This window comes from Ziziphus jujuba, chromosome 6, assembly GCF_031755915.1.
Source record: "Ziziphus jujuba cultivar Dongzao chromosome 6, ASM3175591v1".
Lineage (NCBI taxonomy): Eukaryota > Viridiplantae > Streptophyta > Magnoliopsida > Rosales > Rhamnaceae > Ziziphus > Ziziphus jujuba.
In genome coordinates this window covers 12,565,137-12,588,158 of record NC_083384.1, presented here as the reverse complement: position 1 = coordinate 12,588,158, position 23,022 = coordinate 12,565,137, and the positions used below count along the sequence as shown (strand labels likewise).

The 23,022-nt window shown below is 31.7% G+C and overlaps 5 protein-coding genes across 6 annotated transcripts; 3 read left to right on the top strand and 2 right to left on the bottom strand.

The window, feature by feature from the left end:
* Positions 1-2,021: 2,021 nt before the first annotated feature.
* On the bottom strand, positions 2,022-2,719 carry LOC107430686 (putative lipid-transfer protein DIR1). The gene is made up of 2 exons (XM_048463496.2): positions 2,309-2,719; positions 2,022-2,224 (listed from the first exon to the last, which is right to left on the bottom strand). Exons 1-2 carry the CDS (start codon positions 2,649-2,651, stop codon positions 2,208-2,210), a joined length of 360 nt encoding a protein of 119 aa, XP_048319453.2. The 5' UTR covers positions 2,652-2,719; the 3' UTR covers positions 2,022-2,207.
* Positions 2,720-3,513: 794 nt separating this feature from the next.
* LOC107430665 (rop guanine nucleotide exchange factor 7) lies at positions 3,514-7,257 on the bottom strand. 2 transcript variants are annotated; one of them, XM_048463494.2, is made up of 8 exons: positions 7,034-7,257; positions 6,212-6,840; positions 6,006-6,122; positions 5,720-5,874; positions 5,249-5,323; positions 4,866-5,156; positions 4,431-4,787; positions 3,514-4,342 (listed from the first exon to the last, which is right to left on the bottom strand). In XM_048463494.2, the coding sequence occupies exons 2-8, from the start codon at positions 6,822-6,824 to the stop codon at positions 3,830-3,832; spliced, it is 2,121 nt and encodes a 706-aa protein (XP_048319451.2). In that variant the 5' UTR covers positions 6,825-6,840; positions 7,034-7,257; the 3' UTR covers positions 3,514-3,829. The 2 variants fall into 2 exon arrangements, with proteins under 2 accessions (XP_048319451.2, XP_048319452.2); XM_048463495.2 differs by having other exon boundaries at positions 6,212-6,816; positions 7,034-7,253.
* Positions 7,258-15,836: 8,579 nt separating this feature from the next.
* Positions 15,837-17,087, top strand: LOC107430666 (probable glutathione S-transferase). The gene is made up of 2 exons (XM_048463694.2): positions 15,837-16,218; positions 16,527-17,087. Exons 1-2 carry the CDS (start codon positions 15,904-15,906, stop codon positions 16,878-16,880), a joined length of 669 nt encoding a protein of 222 aa, XP_048319651.2. The 5' UTR covers positions 15,837-15,903; the 3' UTR covers positions 16,881-17,087.
* Positions 17,088-18,078: 991 nt separating this feature from the next.
* LOC107430680 (probable glutathione S-transferase) lies at positions 18,079-19,470 on the top strand. The gene is made up of 2 exons (XM_048463696.2): positions 18,079-18,467; positions 18,945-19,470. The coding sequence occupies exons 1-2, from the start codon at positions 18,156-18,158 to the stop codon at positions 19,293-19,295; spliced, it is 663 nt and encodes a 220-aa protein (XP_048319653.1). The 5' UTR covers positions 18,079-18,155; the 3' UTR covers positions 19,296-19,470.
* A 1,905-nt stretch (positions 19,471-21,375) lies between these two features.
* On the top strand, positions 21,376-22,768 carry LOC107430679 (probable glutathione S-transferase). Its single transcript, XM_016041544.4, has 2 exons — positions 21,376-21,729; positions 22,258-22,768. The coding sequence occupies exons 1-2, from the start codon at positions 21,418-21,420 to the stop codon at positions 22,606-22,608; spliced, it is 663 nt and encodes a 220-aa protein (XP_015897030.2). The 5' UTR covers positions 21,376-21,417; the 3' UTR covers positions 22,609-22,768.
* The last annotated feature ends 254 nt before the right edge of the window (positions 22,769-23,022 follow it).

The window sequence follows — 23,022 nt, the reverse complement described above, 5'->3', positions numbered from 1 at the left end:
TTTCTTTTTGTGAAAACGTGGCAACCAATGGTACTAAGCCAACTACCACAGACCCCTGTTCTTTATAGGCCGTATTGGATTGTCTTTCAAACATTTCACAATTCAACTTCTTAATCAGCAAAGTTTTTCCTCTTTTATTTTTATTTTTATTTTTATTTTTTCGTATTAAAAGAACACAAAATGGGGGCTAATTAAATTAGTAAGCTAACAGGTTAAAAAACAAAGCAAAGGATTTGCAATAATTCAGAGAAATGTTACCAAAACAAGTATGCTAGCCAACAGTGGCTTTAATGCAACAAAATGACAAAATTAAGGACTTAAAAGATTTTGTCATCACCCTGCACCAGCTATTGCAACACCATCGATCTTGTGTATGATTTCCCTTAAGATTCAAAGTTCTGTTCTTGGAATGTCCCTTCTATCACGTAATAATCCCACCACATTTTCATGGCAATACCATCAATTTTGTTCGAATGCCATTTTTGGCCTAAAGTGTTGGGGGGAAGCTCCCAACACAAAAAGAGAATTATTATTTTTTTTGTTTTTGGGTAGTGAGTTATTTTGTTTTGGCTAGTCAGGATTGTTTATTATCCAAATTTCACTTCAACTCCTTCAGACTTTCAGCGCACTAAATATGAAAGAGCATTCACACTCACATTCATCTATTTTATGAATATAACAATTTTGGATTTTGGATTTTGGATTTTGTATTTTTGAACATAATCCACAAAACTCATGTTGATTCATAAATTCAATTAAAAAATTTAAAGTAGTTACCAAATATAAATAGCTTTTCCAGAGAAACAGAGTTTTTCTTCACCAAAAATCTATTTGCTGCTCTTCTATCATATATACACTTCTCATTCCATAATTTTTTTGTATATTGGTTTGAATCAAATGATAAGACAACTTTCATTGCCTGCCATTTCTTTTTCCTTTTTACTTGTATTCTTTTATTTATAGACTAAGATCAAATTGCTTTCAATGTTGTCTCCTTTATTTGTGTGAACTTTAAGTCAATTATTCCCATGTTTTATGTATTAAAAACCACAATCTGACCTCATTAGTTCAATACAACTTTATTAATGGTCATTTATCTTAATGAACCTCAATTGGTCCTCTTTGATACCCTTCGTAATGTCAAAGGTGTTTCTATTTGTTAAATCACTCTACTCTTAGCTTGCTTGAGGACAGTTGTTTCAGAGATAGATTATTATACATATATAGTGACTATATATATAGTGACTATATATATAGTGACTATATACTGATATAGTTTGAAGCATTAGGCAGATTGTTTAATGCTTCTTAGAGCTGTGATACAAAATCATCCCTTGAAGATCTCAAGATTTAGATTCATCTATTTGGTATCCTATTCACTTCAGTGTGAAAAATGTTCCATGAATTTATTTTTGACATCTTTTCTCACATGGATAGTTCTTTCTCAAACATAAAAATTTGAAGTCAACGGTCAAAACGAAAAAATTAAAGGTCAAAACCTCTTTTTGTCCTTGACACATATTACATGGTTGTGCAATTTCATTTCCAACCTCAAAATAATAGATTTCATTGTCTGGCTCTCTGTCATACACTTTGTCTGGGAACTGTCTCCTTTCCATTTCTTATCAGAGCTTAAGATTTTCAAGTCCAGGTAATTCTCTACCGAGTAGGATACTCTTATTAAATGTGTGGTCGGGTACTGCTTTTCAATGGCTATCAAGTTGTGGTTGTTATAAACAAACAAAAAAGGGAAAAACAAAAACAAAACAAAACAAAAAAAAAACAAAAAAACAAAAGTTCTGGTTGTTAAAGAAGATAGTAGATTTAGACAGAGAATTTGCAGCCACAGGTTTGCAGAGTTCAATCTGATTTTGATTTTTATGACCATTGTTTGCCTTTAATTATCAATATTGTCTGGCATTTTAACTTCGGTTACTCAACTTCTAAGCAAGGGTTTGGATTTCCAAGTTTATTTTTGCTTTGGAATAATAATCAGCAGAAGTAGCTGCTCACGTAAATAATATAAAGGTCATAACTATCCAAACATTGGATATGCATACTTTTATTTTCCAAGAAGGATAGGCTTACAAAGCTGCTAGCTTATATTGACTAAAAAGTACAAAGTCGTAGTTCCTATTTAGTAGTCTACTAGTTAACAGCCTTGAAATACCCCCTTGGTCTTCGTAAGTCATCTTCATATCCCATCATCATGGCAAAGTGTAAGCTGCAATGTTGTGAATGTGTTAGTAGAAAATAAGGACAGAGAAAAAGGCAAAATGAAACCGACACGAAAATGACATAAACTTACATCCGCATTTGTAACCAACGGGACGGTTGGCAATGTTGCAGCGCTTAGGAATGGTAATGGCAATCTCAGGTTTAATTCCGGCAACTTTGGCAGTGTTAGAAAGCATAACAGCACAGAGACAGCTTGGATTCTGGCCTAAGCGTTTCACCTGAAGGCAGCAACTGTTCGAAACAGAAGCTTTTTCATCTTGAGCTGCCTCAGCACAAGGAGCAAGCTTCATGGCCTCACTGTCTGGACTGGATTTCCCACAAGGGCTTGTTGCCCCATCAACCTTTTCAACTCCAGCTATGGTGACAACCAAAAGCAAACTGAGAACAACGATGAACTTCACTGGAGCCTTCATTTCTGTATGTCACAATTCACAATGACAAAAAGCTTATCTGATTTTTATGACAATGCAATGAATACTTTCTGCCCCTCCAAGACAGGTTTTATACATCGAACATTAGCACAAAAACGGTGCTCTCTCCATTCATCCACTTAAGCCATAATGGAGCAAGCACTAGAACACCAGAGAACTTTCTTAATGCAGCACTTCGGTATAAAAACATTTTTTTGAGTATTATCAGTGTTGCTTTTGGCCAATCAGGGTGTTCTTTTGCCTCCAATATAAATTCCATGTCACTCTTCCTCGCTCTTTCCAAATGTAGCCATTTCTGATAGTGATGAACTTGAAGAGCTTTTTATCCAGCCACCTTATCTCAATTCTTCAGAAGTCCATTAATTAACCATGAAAGTAGAGGTCTTCTTCCAATAAAGCTTCACTTTTGTGGAAACTGAACCAAATACTAGGCCAACTACCACAAACCTCATTACAATCTACCTGTAGAAACCTCTTCTCTTTATAGGCCTTAAAATTAAATATTATTGTTAATAATAAATTTATTTAAACTCAAGTCTAGTGGTATGATTATTGATTAGTGTGCCTCAGCTTCCAATTTCAGTTCTTGGAATGCACTTTCTATTTTATATTAGCTAAAGCACCCCTTAACTGCAACACTAGTAAATACTAATTTTGTTTGTTATTCTTCATCGGTTCAGTATTCTTGTAGAAGAAAATTTTTGGCCTAAGTTTCAGGCTTAAGTACCCATATAGAGAATTATTTTGGCAAGCCAATTGTTTAAACATCTTTTGAAGGAGGAAGCATAAAATGTGAGCACTGGTTGTGTATTGATCTTAAGCATTTCTAGTACTCGACCGCACGAAATATGAATAGCATTCATAGATTTTATGAACAAAGGAATACAGACTTCTGTTCTTTCATTTTACAATCACCATTTGAGGGTCAGTCAGGACAACTCAAAACTATAAATTGAGGATGTCTATGAAAAACATGAGCCACTCAACTCATTACTGTAACAAAGATTTCGTTACAACATAAACTAAGCAACCTAATGAACCTTCCAAAATCTCAAATATTCATCCTATGTATGTTGAAAGAACAAATAAGCATAGCCAGTTCTATCAGCAAATTTTTGTATTATCTCGAGAAGCCCATCCTCAGGATTTATTGCCTGATTTCATTCCTCTGAAACTGAAATGGAGTCCCCAGTTGGTGGACTTTTTGCTGTTTTTGTACAGACAAAAGAATCTAATCCTGTTTGACATGCTGACAGTTCACATACTGTGCTTGATATTGGATCTGGTTTCTCAATAGGATTCTGATAATCATTTCCCTTTGTATCAATACTAAGATAATCAGTCAAGATCTTTTTCACGCCTAATCCTCGCTGGGGAATCTTGCCACTGGTGACAAATGGTGATCTTTCTCCTCTTGCAGGGCTAACTAGCTGAGCAGGCGAAAAGTTTGGTGTAGTGAAAGCTGTTTTATAAGGAGTGCTTGGCATGGGCAGTGAGTATGCGATTTGGGCACTTTTGTGAGAAATCACACCTACTTTTGAGATGGAGGAGAATTGATCAGAATGCTTTATCAAGTCATCCACATAGAGAAGATCATCAATACGTGCCACAATATTGAATGCTAGGCTCTCCAAAACCCTTGAGTAGCTCTCCAGAATGGACTTCCCAACATCCTAATAGATTCAATTTGATAAACTATGTAAGAATTTTATACTGAAAAGCATACTAAGAATGAAGTTATCACTGGATAGAAGTCCGTACCTTATTGTACTGGATTTTGCTCATGTCTAAGGTTGTCTGTGGAAGACCAGGGAAGCGTTGCTTCAAGCAAAGCAGAAGACTTTCTGCTCTTTCTGCTAGTAATTCCCTTTTCTCAGCATCAATCATCAGCTCCTTGACCATTTCCCACGATGTCCTTGAACTGGACCTGATTGTGTTGCCGGCAGGTTTTGAGCTGACTCTTCTGCGCCATACATACATTGCAGCCTCCACTCGGTTGGCAATTTCTATGGCTTGATGTTCAGAAGATAAATCAAGACTGTCCAACAGAAATTCAGGATAAAATTGATCTGATGTGATATACCGATAAATGAAATCTCCCAAGCTGGCTTTTCCATTCTGAAACCAAGTCAGATGACCAATTTTAACAGCCAAAATACCTTGCAAAACTAGAAATCTTTAAAAGTATTTTAATACCTTTGGAAGAGCTTCAAGATATGATTCAGGGACTTCCATATCAGCTAAGGCAATACCATTGATTGCCATGGCAGCTTTCAATATTTGATTCGTGCTATCGCGCTTGTGCTGCAATTGCTTTCTTGTACTTTCGTGAAGACCACAGGGTGGAACTCGGGGCACAGGCAGCCACCATTTTTCCTCTTGGCGTTGAAGTGCTCTTCTGAAAGATGATGATCCATCAGCATCCGGGGCGAGAATCCCTTGGTCAACATACCAGAACTCTGTATTCTCAAATGCATCTAAAATTTCCTGCATGAATTGGTTAATACATCCTGAATCAAAATGATCTCTTAGATGCCTAAACGCAATTTCACAATGTAACAAGTGATAGAGAATCTTACAAGCAGCATGTTATCCAATTTACGCAATGCTGGGAGATTAACATAGAGATCTGAGCGGGGTCTGCAAGTCATGACCTAACATAGATGGGAAGAAAAATTAACATTGAACGCATGTTTAAAAAATACATAAAGGTAAGACTCAACTAAACCTCATTCCCAAGTAATTGAGGTAGGAAACACATTTCTCACCATTCAGTTTAAACCAAACACCATACTTTCTTCCTAATGGACATAATTTTTCACATAAACACCAGATAATAACTTCTACTCTCTTAGTTGGCCTATATTTTGCGGTTACTTTTCTAGTATTAAGGACACATGTAAACTCGGTTATCCTAGATTTGAAATAAAAAACAGATTAATGATCTATACTGCAGCCAAAAGGAAGAAAAACACAAGAACTTTTTACCATGAATACTTTACGATACCTATCATTAAGCTCCAACTATCTATACCAAAATCAGATTATACCTCGAGTTTGCTTCCATCCGGAAATGTTTGCCAAGTAGGAATTAACTCGACGATGTGATCACTAACACAGAGAAACCATTCCATCTCTCTTCTCCACATCAATTTCTTCTCTACAGGTAAAGGTTCTAGTCTCCAAAGTTGCCCAAATAGGGTAGCTACAGAATTGAACAGAGCAAAAAAAGAAAAAGACAAGAATATCCAACATAATTATATCATTAGCAAATTTTCAGAAAACAAATTAAACTAGAGTATGAAAAGACATACATAGAAATACAGATTCACATACCACACAGATTAGTAATCGCATTTGATATAGCTAATGCTGTACAAACCCCATTTCCACAGCCAGACATATCTTCTCCAAGCAACAATTTTGCAAACCTTTCCTTCATCATTTCAATCTCTAGGAAACCCCATAAACAAGATCAAGTTAACAAACAGAATTTTCTTAATATGTTATGAGAATGTATGGAGGGAAAGAGAAATTAATACCTGAAATTGCCGAACCTTGTTTCTCCAATTTCCTATTATCCAAACGGGTTTTCTCTTTCATTTCAGTACCATTTTGGCTGGAGCAATCTGTTTCCTTAGCATTCTTAATAGGCCAACCCATGGAAGGTGGAGAAGATGATTCCTCAGAGCTACTATGACTCTGTTCCTCTTGTCCTGTAGTCTCAGATGCCAAAAATTCAGAGCTTGAACTGCTTTCCCGACCCTTTTCCTCAATCAAATCCGCAAATGTCTCAACTTTACCTTCATTATCACCAAACCGACCATCATTTTTCTCTTCTATAACCACATTCTTCTCCCTCGAATCCTCCATTGCAGCTTTCCTTCCTTCAATAATGAAACCAGGCGAAGCACAAAAAGTAGAGTTGTTCACCACCATACCATTATACTGAAGCTTTCTCAAGCAACAACCGTTTGAGAGTCGAGCTTTGAAGTGCAAGTTCCGAAGATATTTTGAAACGCAGAAACCGAAAACAGAAAATGGGTTTGGATAATAGCAGCCTCTTAGACTCACCAATGGAAGACAACTCTTTAGCTTTTGATTTTGTAGTTGGGTTACTTCTCTTTCCTCTTGGTGGGTGAAAGCTCTGTCCATAAGGTCACCACCATGTCTGACAATGAAGGTTATATAAAAATAGCAAAAGAAAAATGGTGGGTATTATAAGGAAAAAAAAAAAGAGAAAAAAAAAGGAGCTTTTAATAAATTCGTGAAATATGAATAATAGGATTATATGAAGCTTTATAATGATTACTAAAGCTTGCTCAAACACATGAATGAGGAGCCTGTTCTGTTCTCAGGCTTACCGATTCTTTGATATTAAGCTGACGGTAAACAGCCAAAGCAAGTGACTTTGCGCTCTCTCTCTCTCTCTGTAGCATTGCTTTTCAGTTGCTTAAACAATGGTTCTAAATGATAAAGTGCATAAAATATTTGAACTTGTTTTAAAAAAATTATAGTAATAATAAAAAAGGATTATGGGAATCGTGTAAGCGACGGATATGCAAATGATGTCTACCAATTTATCTCTTAATCATATTTTTCTAACTACTTGTATAACTGAGTTTGGTGCTAATTAAAAGTTAAAATATAAAAGAAGATTTATATTTTTTTCTGAAATTTTTCTCTTACCCTTGTTGGCCAATACCATGATATAATTTTGTTATCTTGGAATTTTTTTTTGGGGTCATACAACTTTACATTGACCAATTTTACATGGTTTACAATGTCCTTCACCTTTATTGTTTATATCCGCTCCACTTTGTCTGTCATGCTTCTTATTCATGCAATTCATCTTTATCTAAAGTAAAATAAAAGCAACGTATCTTATAGGACAACCAAAAAAAAAAAAAAAGACTAAATATGAAAATACCCAAGTGGGTACTGGTTAGTAAATTGCCCTTTTTTTTTTTCTTTCCTCCTTTTCCTGCATTTGTAAGTTTTTTTAAAAAAGAAAAAGAAAAAGAATGGTATGTTAGTTTGAATAATTGGAAACAGTCACACTATATTTTGAAACAACCAAGTTTGAATCTTGAACTCAATATAAAATAAAATAGAAAATAAAAAAGGCATGTTAGTAGTATTGCAAGTGATTTCTCTACCTATTATTGGTTTTATTTTTATTTTTTGACACATTAATTTAAGATTCTCTAGGTCCCAAAAGATTACAAAAAAATAATTTAGTTACATGAAGAAGGAATAAGAAGGACAAGGTAGGAGGGATATTGGTTGGCTCTGAGCAACCTTAGTTTGATAAAAGGATAACCCAAAACTAAAAGGATGTTTTGTCTTCGAGTAAGGAAACCAAACAACAACAGCAGGGCGATCTGGTGATTGAATGGTAGGCCCGGCCTTCAGTAAAACCATTCCCATCTTTTATCCACAAAATTAAAATAACAAAAAAAACAAAGAGACTAATTTAATTTTTTTAGTTGAAGAACTTACATGAGAAATTTTAAATATAACAGAAACAATTGTTTCATAAGATTCATTGTTTAATACTATATCCTTCTCTTCTTCCTTTCTGCACCACAATATTCTATGTTTATCGAGATAAATAAATTAGTACTTTCTTTGTATCATGATTTAGAGAGAAAGATGATGTTGAATTACGATTTAGAGAATTTCAATAAAGAATTTTTATAAGTTTTAAGACTTTTTAGCCACTATGTATTTTTTTTATTTTGTTTTTTAATAATCCTCGAATACTATACCCATAAAAAAAGAGATAGGATTTAAGGAGACAGTGCTACTCTCTTTTTTATTTTGTTCTTATATTTGGCATGATGCTATTGTACTTTTTTATTCAAAAAAAAAAAAAAAAGGAAAAAGAAAAGGGTTTACAAGTTGTTGTTCAGCGACCCTTTCATTCCTCATGGCAGTTTTATGAAGACGCATAAAGATGGTAGATCTTAATCCCTCTTAATAGGATTTTAAAATTCAAAACTTGTACTTTTTGTCTACAAAACAAAGGAAAATTCCAACTCTGCTTTTCCCATTAATTCTCAATCTATTTTGTGATACAACTAAAACCCATTTGGTTTTTGTTTAATCTTAAAAAAAAAATAAAAAAAAATTGGTTTTTTATAAGACACATACTTTGATTGCAGCAATTATAATTGCACCAAAATTTTAATATTTAAATAGAAAACTCACCTCACTTCCATATCATAGCTTATAAAATTAATTAACAAATTAATAAATAAAAACCATATCATAAAAAAAAAAAAAAGTTGCAGTTGGTGTCTCACCTAACATCTACGTAATGAATAATAATAAATGTTCAACATCTACTACCAATGGCCACTCTTTTTTTTTTGTGACTTTCCCTGGAAGGCTTTTATATGATTGTTTTAATTCCAATTAATTTTCTAAAAATTTTTTTCTTTACTTTTTGTGAGATAGTGCAGGTTGTTCTAACTGAAAACAAATTGCATAAATAGAAAGGCTCCTCTCAACGGCTTGTTTGATGTTGACCGCTAATTTGAAAAACCGTAGAGGGAAAGTTATTCAAACCAAAAATTGAAACTATTGATTGCATTTGCTTTTTATTTAATTTCAGTCTCTCAGCCCCTTTGTGTGATACTAGTAAAAGATATGGCGCTTCACCTTTGTTTCAAACTTGTTCACACTCTTTTCTTTTTCTATATATATATATATATATAGCTTTTATATTTATACCTTGTCTATGCGTACTAGCTCATGAAAAAAAGTTATATTCAAATTTCATGAATAAACAAAAACATTGTATAAATTATGTGGTACAACAAATCATCTATATGTTTTATATTATTAAATTTTCATACATATGATAATTGAAAGTGATATAAATGATTTAGTAAATCATTTAATGTAAATTTTTACTATTCATATCCATCTCCCTCATTTTCAAATTTCCCATGGAGAGAGAGACCCCGAATGGGATGTCACATACAATTCACAATCATTGTCTACAAATTATGTTGGATTTACATATTTCTTTTTCTTTTTTATAATTTGTCAATGCAAACAATATAAAATCAAACGAAGAGTTTACTACTTGACCCCATTGAAGTAATAAATGTGTGTGTGTATATATATATATATATATATATATATGAAGACATATAAAAATATATAATTGAATAAAAAATAAATAAGCAATTAAAAACCAACATATTAGTGAAGTGAACTAAATTTATTAAAAATATGTATATATAAATGCAAACTATAATTAAGAGAAAACAAGAATGAGCATCTATTACAGGTAAAGAGGCTTGATGGCTAAGCAAGCAGTGTGGGACCTTTTTTACCAAAAAAAAAGGAAAAAGAAAGGTTGTGTGGGACCTTTTAGTCACATAGAAGAGATTGCTCTCTGAAACTGAAAGGTATTGGCTATGAATATTTTGAAGAAGACCCATCCATAACAAACAACACTCCTTTCCTTTGCTTCTCAAATACAATATCCACTTCACAACAAGGTCCCTGTATACTCAATTCATGAGAAAATATTAGAGAAGGTATTGTTATTTTTATTTTTATTTTTATTTTTTGAAATAATACTTAAGCATGTTAGCTATACAAAAAGTAATCTTGGGTCCAATGACATTATTAAAATATTTAGGTGTTTGGTGATTATATTAACTGAAAAACATTCTTCTAAGTATGGGTTGGAAATTAGAATGATCCTAGCTTTAGAGGATTACACCAATGATTGCATTTTTATGTCATATGCTAAGAAGTTACATGCTTTTAATATCTTTGTATTTACTAATTAAACTAAAGTTTTGCTTACCTAGGGAAAGCTTGCTGGAGCAGTGAGACTATTGGGCTGGTGGATATTTTTGCTTGGCAACTTCTTTAGCTAGCCCATTGACTGCAACCTCTCCATTCTTCATGGAAAATGTGCCTCCTATAGAACAGTACCATAGCTTTTACAATAAAATGGTATAAAGATGGATGCTCAAGTTATATATAAAAGCACAATCATATATATTCATGGCGAAAATTTACAAAATTTTTTGTCACAAAAGCAAGTCTAGATTGACATGCATGTTTTTTGTCACAATAATAATACATTATGTTAATGATATGCCAAAAGTTTTCATGGAAACTGTCAAGTGACAAAACCACATCTTCTTCTTCTTTTCCCCTTCTCTTCTCTTCTTCTGGAGGTTGAGATTTGAAATTGGATCATAACTAGTGGCAAAGCCACTCGGTTGTCATCAAGAGCATATAAAAACCATTATTTCCTCCCTAAAAAAAAATGCAGAGTGTGAATCTCCTATTTAATATAAATAAAATAATAATAATATTTAAGAAAATGGTAATTTTCTTCTTTATACAATTTGGTTTCCTGGAAGAAAACCGAGATAGAACAAGCAAGTTATTGAAATTATCATCCGATCTTTGTAATACATTTTTTTTTATTTATTTTTTTGGGACAACGACCTTTGTATATATGCTTTGCTAAGCCGATATTGATATGTGTTATACATGCAGTTTTTGATGAGTTGGTCAGTTGCTCGAGAGTCCTCCAAAAGGATAAAATAGACCCATTGAAGGGAGAGGATTTGGACGTGCAGATAATACCTGCGAGAGAAAACACAGGTAAAACAATGCCCTCGTTGACCTCTATAAAGTTATTTATTTTATAAAAAACTAAAATGAATAAATCTCCAAAAAAAAAAAAAAAAAGGAAAAAAAAAAAAAAGAACTAAAGTGGATATATAAAGCATGCCGATTATAGAGTAAGTTTATGTATCCAAAATTAAGTAGTGGTAAAAAGATTTGAGTAAAAAAATTTCCCATTATTCAACGATTTGAAATAATATAATATATATATATTAGCAATGTCAAGACTAAGCAGAAAGTATCTATTTAAAATTGTTTAAATTAGAACTTTGTAAGATAAATTCAACTCATTGAGGTCTAACAAGTCACTGGAAGACTCGTACTCACCGAGTCTACATATGAACAGATTAGCCCATACTACATATATGATTACAGATGCAAAAACTTGATGTCTAAGAAATTAAAGCCCTATATAATATCAAAGAAAAAACAGAGCAAAATACAAGACCAAAGGTTAATAATACCCATAGTGTGAAAATGGCTGAGGAAGTGAAGGTGTTTGGCACTTGGTTAAGCCCTTTTAGTGGCAGAGTAAAAATTGCTTTGAAACGCAAGGTGTATATATTATGAATATTTTAAAAGAAGACCTTTCAAACAAAAGTTCTTTGCTTCTCAGCTACAACCCTGATCATAAAAAATGGCACCATGAAATGCAATAGCAGAATCTCAAGTCATTCTTGAAAACATTAATAAGACCAGGAATAACTCTCCATTAATCTTACCTAGAAACCCTTATGATACCAGTCGATCGATAATATTTGCTGAAATTTCAATTTTCCTTTTATCATTTTCCCAAAGGGAAAAAAAAAAAAAAATAGTTATATTCATATAGCAAAATTTCTATTTCTTTTCCGCCTAAGATGGAAAACCCCAGGTGTTTCTTATTCATTATTTAAATGATTAAATTCATGTTACAAATTCTTACAAAATTGTGAACAATTAAACAAATGGGCATTAATTTTGTAATCTTCCAAATATTCTAAGTAACATTCATAGAAATAATGAGCACATTGATGAAACCTATTTCATGCAATCCTTACCCACCATGTAATCTAAGAGAGACATCCATCAAAAAATAAGAGACACATCCAAACTTGGGATGGCTATGTCGCCCGACTTGGCTTGGACCTGCGGTGCCCCTCTACAGGGATTTCCTGTTAATTAATTGAGGTATTAAGTTTCAAAATATTATTTTTAAAAATTTAATATTTTTTAAATTAAAATTTTTGAATAATTAAATGGCGAAATGGAATGGGAATGATAATGCCCCACTAGGCAATAGGCTCTGCAGTTTTTTAATTTTGGTATTAATTTAGCAATATTAGACGTTCACTTGTCTTTAGTTTTATCAAATATTTGAGATGGTTAACAAATTTTATTAGGGATAGTCACAAAATAAATCTTATATTTTTTTACAGAAGTTTCAATTTAACTTTAATTTTTTTTTTCGTGAAGAAAACACCAATATGTTTAGATAAACGTTGCAATTAAGCCAGTTATTTTTTTTTATTTTCATTTGAAATATTAAATTAAAGCCAACAAAATAAAATTATATATAATAAATAAGTCGGTTTATATGGAAACTGTAATCATGGATAAAAATATGTAAAATTATTTTAAACTGAACATAATTCAACAGTTTATTGGATGTTATAATGTTATAGTTTATCTTTAATTTATTTTTTTAAAACAAGATTGAATATTTTTTAAAGTCTTACGACTTATCATCTATTTACAAAGTAATTATACTTAACAATTAAGTTGAAAATTTTTTATTATCTAATATAAAATGTTTAATCGTAATATTTAATAAAATTAGCTAACAATAAGTAGCTATGCTAATTTTTATTATACATTTAATAGTTTTTACAAATTTTACTTTAGAATTTGTCATTTATAGATTAAAAATAAATAAAAAAAAAAGAAGGGAGAACAAAAAAAAGAAAAGAAAAATTGTCCCCACTCATTCAAAATCCTGGTTCTGCCCCTAGATCTTACGTATATGATGACCAATGCTGAGACTTAGATGGCTAAGAAATTAAAGCTCTATATCTTTAAGCAAAAAATAAAAAATAAAATAAATAAAGCTCTATATCATATCAAAGAAAACATGAGGCAAAATACAAAACCAAAGATTAATAATACCCAAAGTGCAAAAAATGGCTGAGGAAGTGAAGATGTTTGGCTTTTGGGGTAGCCCTTTCAGTCGTAGAGTAGAAATTGCTCTACAACTCAATGATGTGTAAATTATGAGTACTTTGAAGAAAACCTTTCAAACAAAAGTTCTTTACCTCTCAACTACAACCCTGTTCATAAAAAAAGTCTCTGCTTTCTTACACAATGGAAATACAATTGCAGAGTCCCAGTCATTCTTGAATACATTTTTTTTTTGGTTTTGTTTTGTATTTTTTTTTAATTTTTTTTAATTTTTAATTTTTTTATTTTTGGCTTAAAAGTCATTCTTAAATACGTTGATGAGACTCGGAGTAACTCTCCAATCTTGCCTAAAGACCCTTTTGACACAGCCCAGGGATTTTTTTTGGGCAGGTTCATCGATGACAAGTTAAAAAAATATTTTCTTTTTTTCTTTTAGTTCCTTATCAAATTTAATTAGGTTGTTTCTCTTAGTTCATTTTTTTTTAATTAAATGTTATATCTAACCATAATTGTATTGCCAATTATTATTATTATTTTATACAGGAAAATAGGGCTTTGAAACCTTGGGTTTGTATGAGATTAAAGAGGTATTTGATTGTCCTGTGGGATAATTCAACGGTAAAAATTATATTTCTTTAACCAATAATCTGGGTTCAAATCTTTTCTTTTTAAATATTGAAAAGAAAAATGATATGATACGATTTTACCTAGATGTTTGTCACTAAAATGACCATTTTAAGGGGCAGAGTCTTACAAAACCACTAATGGAATAGAAAAATAAATAGCACTCTATACAGTATAATTTTTCATTTTATATGTTTTATGAACTAAATTTCAATACAGTTTTCTTGCTTTTTAGTGCTTGGCTGCAATGTGGAAAGAGCTGCATGGGATGTGAGGACCATGAAAAGGCTAAGGAAGAAGCAAAAGAGCATCTAAAGACACTAGAAAATGAACTCAAAGACAAGAAGTTTTTGGGGGAAGAGACGATGGGATTGGTAGATATTGTGAAAAATGAACTCAAAGACAAGGGGAAATTCATAAAATTGATTTTTAATATACAGTAATTGACTTGATATATGGAATTAACTTGTGACAAAACCATTATTTTTTATTTTTTATTTTTATTTTAATATGAAGGTGAAAATTTGAAATTGGATTATATTGCATGTGAAAATATCTTATTAGATTGTCTTTAAAACATATAAAAATTATTATTTCTTCTGATTAAAAAATACAGAGTTTAAATTTTTAATATTAAATAATATATTAATTAATTACTAATGTATATGATTAGATGTTGTAAATGATTAAAAAAAAATTTTAATTCAATATTTTAAAAGAATAATAACATATAAGAAAATAACTGATTTCTGGAAAGAAAAGAAAACCGAGTATCGGACAAGCAGGTATTTTTTATTTATTTTTTTTTTTTGGGGGGGTGAAAATGAAGTATTTAATGGGTTAGTCATTTTTTTTGGCATATTTGATTTTTATTTTTTGAATAATAGATATATTTGAGAAATATTTAATACGTTGGAAATGCGTGCTCCACTTCACTGCAAAGGTATAGATTGGTCGTCGACTGGGTAGCTGTAGAGTCTACCAAACGGACAAAATAAATGGATATGATATGGACGTGCAGATAATGCCTGTCAGAGACGACCAAAATAATGCCCTCTTTTGACCTTCAGAATTTTTTTTATATATATAATTTGCGGCCATCAATCACCGAAGAGCAAGAAGATAAATTAAAATAAAACGATTTGTATAAGATAAATATTTTTTAATCTTGAGAAGGGGAATTTGAATTCTTCACTTGGGTTGTCTCCTTTAAAAGGCAACCTTTTTTTATAAATAACAAAAAAAACAAAAAACCGAAATGAATATATAAATCTTGCCAGTTCCATAGAAATTTTAATTATCAAAAATTAAGTAAAGTTGTTGGAAGATTATAGTTTAAAAAAAAAAGAATTCCAATTCAACACAATTTTTTTTTTTTTTTTTGGGGAAGGAAATTCAGAAATTTTGTTCCAAGCAGTGAGAAGATTAAGCAGGGACTATTGGCAAGACAACATTTATTATTGTTAAACATTATTTAAAAAAAAATTATAATTATTAAACAATTACCACTTTGTAAGATAAATTCAACATTACTCCCTATTAAAAAAAAAAAAAAAAATCTTTGTCAGAAAAAGAAAGAAAAATAAAAAAGAAGACTGGGAGTCGGGGACCCACTCGAGTCTACAAAGGAACAGATTAGCCAATAATACGTATTTGATGACGCATGCAGAGACTTGACGGCAAAGAAATTGAGCTCTACATAAGAGTCAAAAGAAAACACAAAAAAGCCCCAAAAAAAACAAAGACCGAAGATTAATATTAATCAAAGCAAAAAGTGTGAAAAATGGCTGAGGTAGTGAAGGTGTTTGGCGTTCAAAGAAGCCCTTTTAGTGGCAGAGTAGAGATTGCTCTGAAACTCAAAGGTGTAGATTATGAATTCTTTGAAGAAGATCTTTCAAACAAAAGTCCTTTGCTTCTCAAATATAACCCTGTTCATAAAAAAGTCCCTGCTTTCTTACATAATGGAAATGCAATAGCAGAGTCTCAAGTCATTCTTGAATACATCGATGAGACCTGGAATAACTCTCCATTAATCTTGCCTAAAGATCCTTATGATAGAGCTCAGGCACGGTTTTGGGCTAGATTCATCGATGAGAAGGTAAATATATATACATATATATTTTCAAATTTTTATCCCTTTACTTCATTTCTTTGATTAAATGTTATATTACTCGTAATCACATTGTTATCATTTGATATTGAAAAAGCTGTTTCGAATTCTAAATCTTTATCAATTAACCAAAAAAAAAAAAAAAAAAAAGAATTCTAAATCTTTATCAAGTAGTGATTTTGTTATTAGATTACAACCATGATTATTTTGTAATGAATATTAATTTAACTACTATTATCGGTTTAATAAAATAACATATATATATATATATATATTTTTTTTTTTGGTTTTTTAAGTGCTTCCCTACACTACGAAAAGTCTTCTGGGGGCGTGAGGAACCTGACAAGGTAAAGGAAGAATTAAAAGAGCTTCTAAAAACACTGGAAAATGAGCTAAAAGACAACAAGTTTTTTGGGGGAGAGACCATTGGATTTGTGGATATTGTTGGCAACATCATTGCCTATTGGGTACCATGTATGCTAGAAGCTGCAGGGGTGGAGCTGTTGACTGAAGAGAAATATCCCAGGCTATACCAATGGATTCATGAATTTGTGAACCATGATGTTGTCAAGGAAACACTGCCTCCAAGAGATGAACTAATTGCTTTTTACAGGGGTCATCGTCAAAGCGTTTCCACTTCTTCCAGATAAACTTTTCTTTACCACAAACCATTTTGTCATGGAGGTGACGGAATAATTAAAAGAAAAATAAGTCTGAATTGGGCATCAATAGGTGTGTGATGTTTGTGTAATGTTTAATTCCATGTTGTAATTTTCATAGTTTTACACTTTCATTCATGTTGGAAAATATATATATTCATCATCATTTCTCCAAGGGGAAAAGGATGGTTATATTTATATAGTTTGCAATTTCTTTTCTTTTCCCCCTTTAGATGGAAAACCCAGGTTTTATTTTTATTGGTTTATTTAAATAATCAAATTCATGTTACAAATTCTTACAAAATTGTGGAAAATTAAACAGATGGGCATTAATTTATGTAATCTTCCAAATATTCCAAGCAACATTCGTAGAAATGATGTCACACTGATCAACATTATTTAAGGCAATCCTTACTTACCATGTCATCTGTAAGAGACACACATCCAAAACTTGGTGTGGCCGCGTGGTCCCAATTTGTCTTGGTGCTGCGGTGCCCTGTTCCCAATGGAGCGTGGATTTCCAGGTGGCGTGCAGGCTAGGCAAGGGACAGTATGGTGTTGGAATGGAAAGGGGTAATATGGTCCATACCCGAACCCGCTCGTATATATGTATATATATATATATATCATTAATTTTAAAAAAAATAAATAAATCTAATCGGTGAGTTCGAATCTACAGAATGGGGACTAGCAGAAAAAATAAATCTAATCACTAAAATTGCATTTAATTCTAAACTGATGGGACTTGATAACTACTCCAACTCAATCCAATCCTCAACAGCTTATAAGATTAAGATTTTAATATTATGGATATCCAAATTTACATGTCTAATCACTAAAATTGTATTTAATTCTTAACTGATGGGACTTGATTTAAAACAAATTACTCCCATTCGATCCAACCCTCAACAGCTTATAAGATTTTAAGATTGTAATATACGGATATCCAAATTTACATGTCTAATTGTTCATGATTACGACCTTGTAAGACAAATTCAACCATTAGTCCCGATGCTTTTGGCAATATTTATCAAACAAGAAAGGAAACAAATACATAAATAAACAAATCAATAAATGAGGTTAAAAACCATTGGAAGACTTGTACCAACCGAGTCTAGAAGGGAACAGTTTGCCCATCTCACGTATATGATGACAAATGCAGGAACTTGATGGCCAAGAAATTTAAAGGTCTATATAATATCAAAGCAAACACAGAACACAGAGCAAAACACAAGACCAAAGATTAATAATAGCCAGAGAGTGAAAATGGCTGATGAAGTCAAGTTGTTTGGTGTTTGGGGAAGCCCTTTTAGTCGTAGAGTGGAGATTGCTCTGAAACTCAAAGGTGTAGGTTATGAATTCTTTGAAGAAGATCTATCAAATAAAAGTGCTTTGCTTCTCAAATACAACCCTGTTTACAAAAAAGTACCTACTTTCGTGCACAACGGAAAAGCAATAGCAGAGTCCCAAGTCATTCTTGAATACATTGATGAGACCTGGAAAAACTCTCCCATCTTGCCTAAAGACCCTTATGAAAGAGCTCAGGCACGTTTTTGGGCTAGGTTCATCGATGAGAAGGTAAAAAAATATATTTTCTCCTATTAAATGTATTTTAGTTGTTTATTTTCGTTCATTTATTTTAATTATATTGGTATTCTTATTATTTGATATTGAAAATAGGTGGTTTTAAATTTTGAACTTTTATCAGAGAAATGTAATGATTTTGCCGTTTGACTGAGGGAGCAACTATACTATTGTAGGATTGCAAACATTCGAACATAAAAAAGAGATGCGTGACCCTTGAACCTACAATTTTATTATGTATGGATGTGAAAGGCATGCCACTATATCAACCTTACTCATCTATATTAATTAACAGCATTAATAATATATAAAATTTTAACAAAATTTTCGTGACAAATGATCATATTTCTTAATCATTTTAGGAACAGCCGTTGCACAACCACTAATTCATTATATAATAATTGTGATGAATTTTTTACAACCTCTATGTTTTATGAACCGATTTTCATACTATTTTTTTTTGGATTTTAGTTAATGCCTACACTATGGAAGGTCTTCTGGGGGTGTGAGGACCATGAGAAGGTTAAGGAAGAAGCAAAAGAGCATCTAGGGACGCTGGAAAATGAACTAAAAGATAAAAAGTTCTTTGGGGGAGAGACCGTTGGATTGGTGGATATTGTTGGCAACTTCATAGCCTATTGGGTGCCACGTATTCAAGAAGCTTCAGGATTGGTGCTGCTGACAGAAGAGAAATATCCCAAGCTGTATCAATGGAGTCATGAATTTGAGAACCATGGTGATGTCAAGGTGAAACTGCCTCCTAGTGATAAACTACTTGCTTATATCAAGAGTCGTCTTGAAGGCGTTTCCACTTCCAAATAAAAATGTTGTTAAGTTAAAGTTCTATAAAACCATGATCATGTTTCATGCATGGTGGTGATGGAAAAGAAAAATAAGTCTGAATTGGAGCATCAATGGGGGTTCGATGTCTGTGTAATGCTTTCCACGTTGTAATTTCAATTTCAATGGGTAAAAATCATACTATAGTTGATAATAATTGTTGAAATTTTCAATTTTCAATTCCAGTTAATACTTTTATCCATGTTGGAATGAATATATATCTTCTTTAAGGCGGAAAATAAATAGATAAATAATATTTATATTGTTAGAAATTTTTAAATCAAACACATATCCAATAAACAAATGATCGTAGTCTGAAAGATCAAAGCTTTTTTTTTTTTTTAAAAAGAAATTTGAAGAAGACCTATTGAAATGATTTCATGAAATTGCATAATTTTTCATCGTCCCAAATCATCTCTGCTACCCAATATTACTAAAGAGTCCAGCTTCATTTTTTCACTCAAACAATCAGTCTCAAAAGTAATTAAATCAAACTTCTGAAATTATAAAGCAGATCCAACACTTTATATCCTAAAAGGGCTTATTGCACTTTTGTAGCTTTTAGTTTCATGATGTTCTTTAAAAAAACCACCATATTGAGCCCTTTCTTATTGCTTTGATGTACATTGATCCAATAATCACCAAATTCTTCAATACTAACTAACAAAAAAATTATGTTTAGAATGCTAAACAAAGTACAAAATATCCAATTTGGTTTGTAAAGGTCAAAGCTCATATTTCATAATTGTATTAGAGGATAAAAACTACAACAACTAAGTTTATAGAAGACTCAATGTGCACCAAGACAAAAACAAAAAGGATCAAAGTGATGGATTTTAAAATCCGGAACATGAATTGCAATATTTTAAACCTTGAGGGTATTAAAATATAGTTAACCCTTTTTAAAAGTTAACAGTTCTCTGGCATTAAAAGAAAAGAAGTGCAATAAAAGCATCCAAGGTAAGAATATTACTATCCAAGGTGAGAATATTACTAGATATTACTAGTAATTTTCCTTCTTGTTATAAAATTCTATGTTTCTGAAAGAGATAAAGTCAAAGAGTATAAAACTAGACACACATGTTCCATATATACAGTGAAATTCTAGTACTCCAAAAATTTGTACTCCCTCTTGTAATATACATTCGGAAATAGCTCTATGGGACCCATATATGTACTAGAAGATGGAGTACATACTCCTGCTTTATTGTAGAATATTAGCCTACTTTGTAGTTGGTAATAAAAAAATATTTTATTATAATATTTTATATTATAGTAAAATACAATATTTTACAATAAAAGAAAACTGATTTATTATAATATTTTATATTTTTTTTCTTTTGTTTGAAAAAGGAAACTACAATTACCAAGTTTCGAAATATTATTTGTAAAAAAATAATTTTCTTTTAAATTAAACTTATTTAAAAATAAAATGGGAAATTGATCGCCATCTCAATTTAGGAGGAAGCCACCTCACTTAAACAAAGAATTAAGGACGATGGAGATGAGGAATACTGGGGGGCAGAGAATCGGAGAGGCTGCCCCGGTCTTAGCCCAGTTCTGTACTACCATGTTGCTAATCCTAATCCAGACATTCATATATGCAAGCATAACTTCAAAAGTTGTTATATTATATTAAATTAACTTGTACAAGACTATTTTAAATTTAATCTAAATTTAATTGCACTTAATTTTAAAATTGATTGGATTAGATTTAAAATAATTTACTCTAATCCAATCCAGGCTATAAGATTATGATTATAATAATATAATATATGGATCTAAATTTACATATGAAATTGTTCATAATTACAACTTTGGAAGACAAATTCAACCATTAATCCCGATGCATGTGGCAATGTTTGTCAAACAAGAAAATTTTAAAAAAATATAAAAAAATTAAAAAAATAAAAATAAATGTGGTCAAACAATCGGTGGAAGAATCGTACTCACCGAGTCTACATAGGAACAGATTGCCCATCTTACGTATATGATGACATATGCAGAGACTTGATGGCTAAGAAATTAAAGCTCTATATAATACATCAAAGGAAAAACAGGGCAAAATACAATACCAAAGATTAATAATAGCCAAAGTGTGAAAATGGCCGAGGAAGTGAAGCTGTTTGGCGTTTGGGGAAGTCCTTTTAGTCGCAGAGTAGAGATTGCTCTGAAACTTAAAGGTGTAGATTATGAATATGTTGAAGAAGACCTTTCAAACAAAAGCCCTTTGCTTCTCAAATACAACCCTGTTCATAAAAAAGTCCCTGCTTTTGTACACAATGGAAAAGCAATAGCAGAGTCCCAAGTCATTCTTGAATACATTGATGAGACCTGGAAAAACTCTCCAATTTTGCCTAAGGACCCTTATGGCAGAGCTCAGGCACGTTTTTGGGCTAGTTTCATCGATGAGAAGGTAAAAGAATATATTTTCTCATCTTATTTCAGTAGTTTATTTTAGTTCATTTATTTTAATTATGTTCGTATTTTGATTATTTGATATTGAAAATGGGATTTAAAATTTTATAATTTTATTAGAGAAAAGGCAACGATTTTGCCGTTTGACCATCTGGTGGGAACAACCATAGTGTTGTAGGATTACAAATATTTTAATATAAAGAGTATGGGCGTGACTCTTGAACCCACGATTTTGGAAAATGTGGATGTGAAGGGCATTGTGGCTCACCAGGTCAACCTCACTCTGTGCATTCTATTGTAATCAACATTAATCAACATTTATTCACAACTAAATGTTACAACGATATAACAATTTTTTTACAAAATTTTTGTGACAAATGTTCATTTTGTAAAACCTCTAATTCATTAGATAATGATTATGAGTTTGAATCATTTTATAGAGTGGGATTTGACATTTTTAATGTTTTATGAACTAATTTTCATACTAATATTTTATTTATTTATTTATTTATGTTTTGGATTTTAGTGCCTTCCTGCACTATGGAAAGCCAGCTGGCCGTGTGAGGACCATGAGAAGGTTAAGGACGAAGCAAGAGAGCATCTAAAAACACTGGAAAATGAACTAAAAGATAAAAAGTTCTTTGGGGGAGAGACTGTTGGTTTGGTGGATATTGTTGCCAACTTTATAGCCTATTGGCTGCCACGTATTCAAAAAGCTACCGGGGCGGAGCTGTTGACTGAAGAGAAATATCCCAAGCTATACCAATGGGGTCATGAATTCGAGAACCATGGTGTTGTCAAGGAAAAACTGCCTCCTAGTGATAAACTAATTGCTTTCTTCAAGGATCGTTTTGAAAGCGTTTCCACTTCCAAATAAAAATGTTCTGAAGTTGAAGTTCTATAATACCATGATCATGTTTCATGATGATGATGGCTATGGATAAGAAAAATAAGTCGAATTTTGTGTCAATAGGGTTTGATGTGTGTGTAATGTTTTCCATGTAGAAATTTCAATAAGTAAAAACCATACTATAGTTATAATAATTGCTGAAATTTCCAGTTTCCAATTCCAGTTAATAGTTTTATCCTTGTTGGAAAGAAAATATCTTCTCTAAGGAGAAATAATGATAATTATTATTATTATTATTATATTTTATATACAAATAATGATAATAGTAATAATAATAATAATAATAATAATAATAATTATATTTTATATGGTTAAAAACTTCTAAACCAAATTTATATCCAACAAACAAATGATCTTAGTCTGAAAGATCAAAAGTTATTA

Coding starts and splice junctions, on each gene's coding strand:
- LOC107430680 (XM_048463696.2), top strand. CDS start 18,156: ATGGCTGATGAAGTCAAGTTGTTTGGTGTTTGGGGAAGCCCTTTTAGT. Junction 18,468..18,944: donor CTAGGTTCATCGATGAGAAG/GTAAAAAAATAT, acceptor TTTGGATTTTAG/TTAATGCCTACACTATGGAA.
- LOC107430666 (XM_048463694.2), top strand. CDS start 15,904: ATGGCTGAGGTAGTGAAGGTGTTTGGCGTTCAAAGAAGCCCTTTTAGT. Junction 16,219..16,526: donor CTAGATTCATCGATGAGAAG/GTAAATATATAT, acceptor TGGTTTTTTAAG/TGCTTCCCTACACTACGAAA.
- LOC107430665 (XM_048463494.2), bottom strand. CDS start 6,824: ATGGACAGAGCTTTCACCCACCAAGAGGAAAGAGAAGTAACCCAACTA. Junction 5,324..5,719: donor CGGATGGAAGCAAACTCGAG/GTATAATCTGAT, acceptor CATCTATGTTAG/GTCATGACTTGCAGACCCCG. Junction 4,788..4,865: donor ATCTTGAAGCTCTTCCAAAG/GTATTAAAATAC, acceptor ACTTGGTTTCAG/AATGGAAAAGCCAGCTTGGG.
- LOC107430686 (XM_048463496.2), bottom strand. CDS start 2,651: ATGAAGGCTCCAGTGAAGTTCATCGTTGTTCTCAGTTTGCTTTTGGTT.
- LOC107430679 (XM_016041544.4), top strand. CDS start 21,418: ATGGCCGAGGAAGTGAAGCTGTTTGGCGTTTGGGGAAGTCCTTTTAGT. Junction 21,730..22,257: donor CTAGTTTCATCGATGAGAAG/GTAAAAGAATAT, acceptor TTTGGATTTTAG/TGCCTTCCTGCACTATGGAA.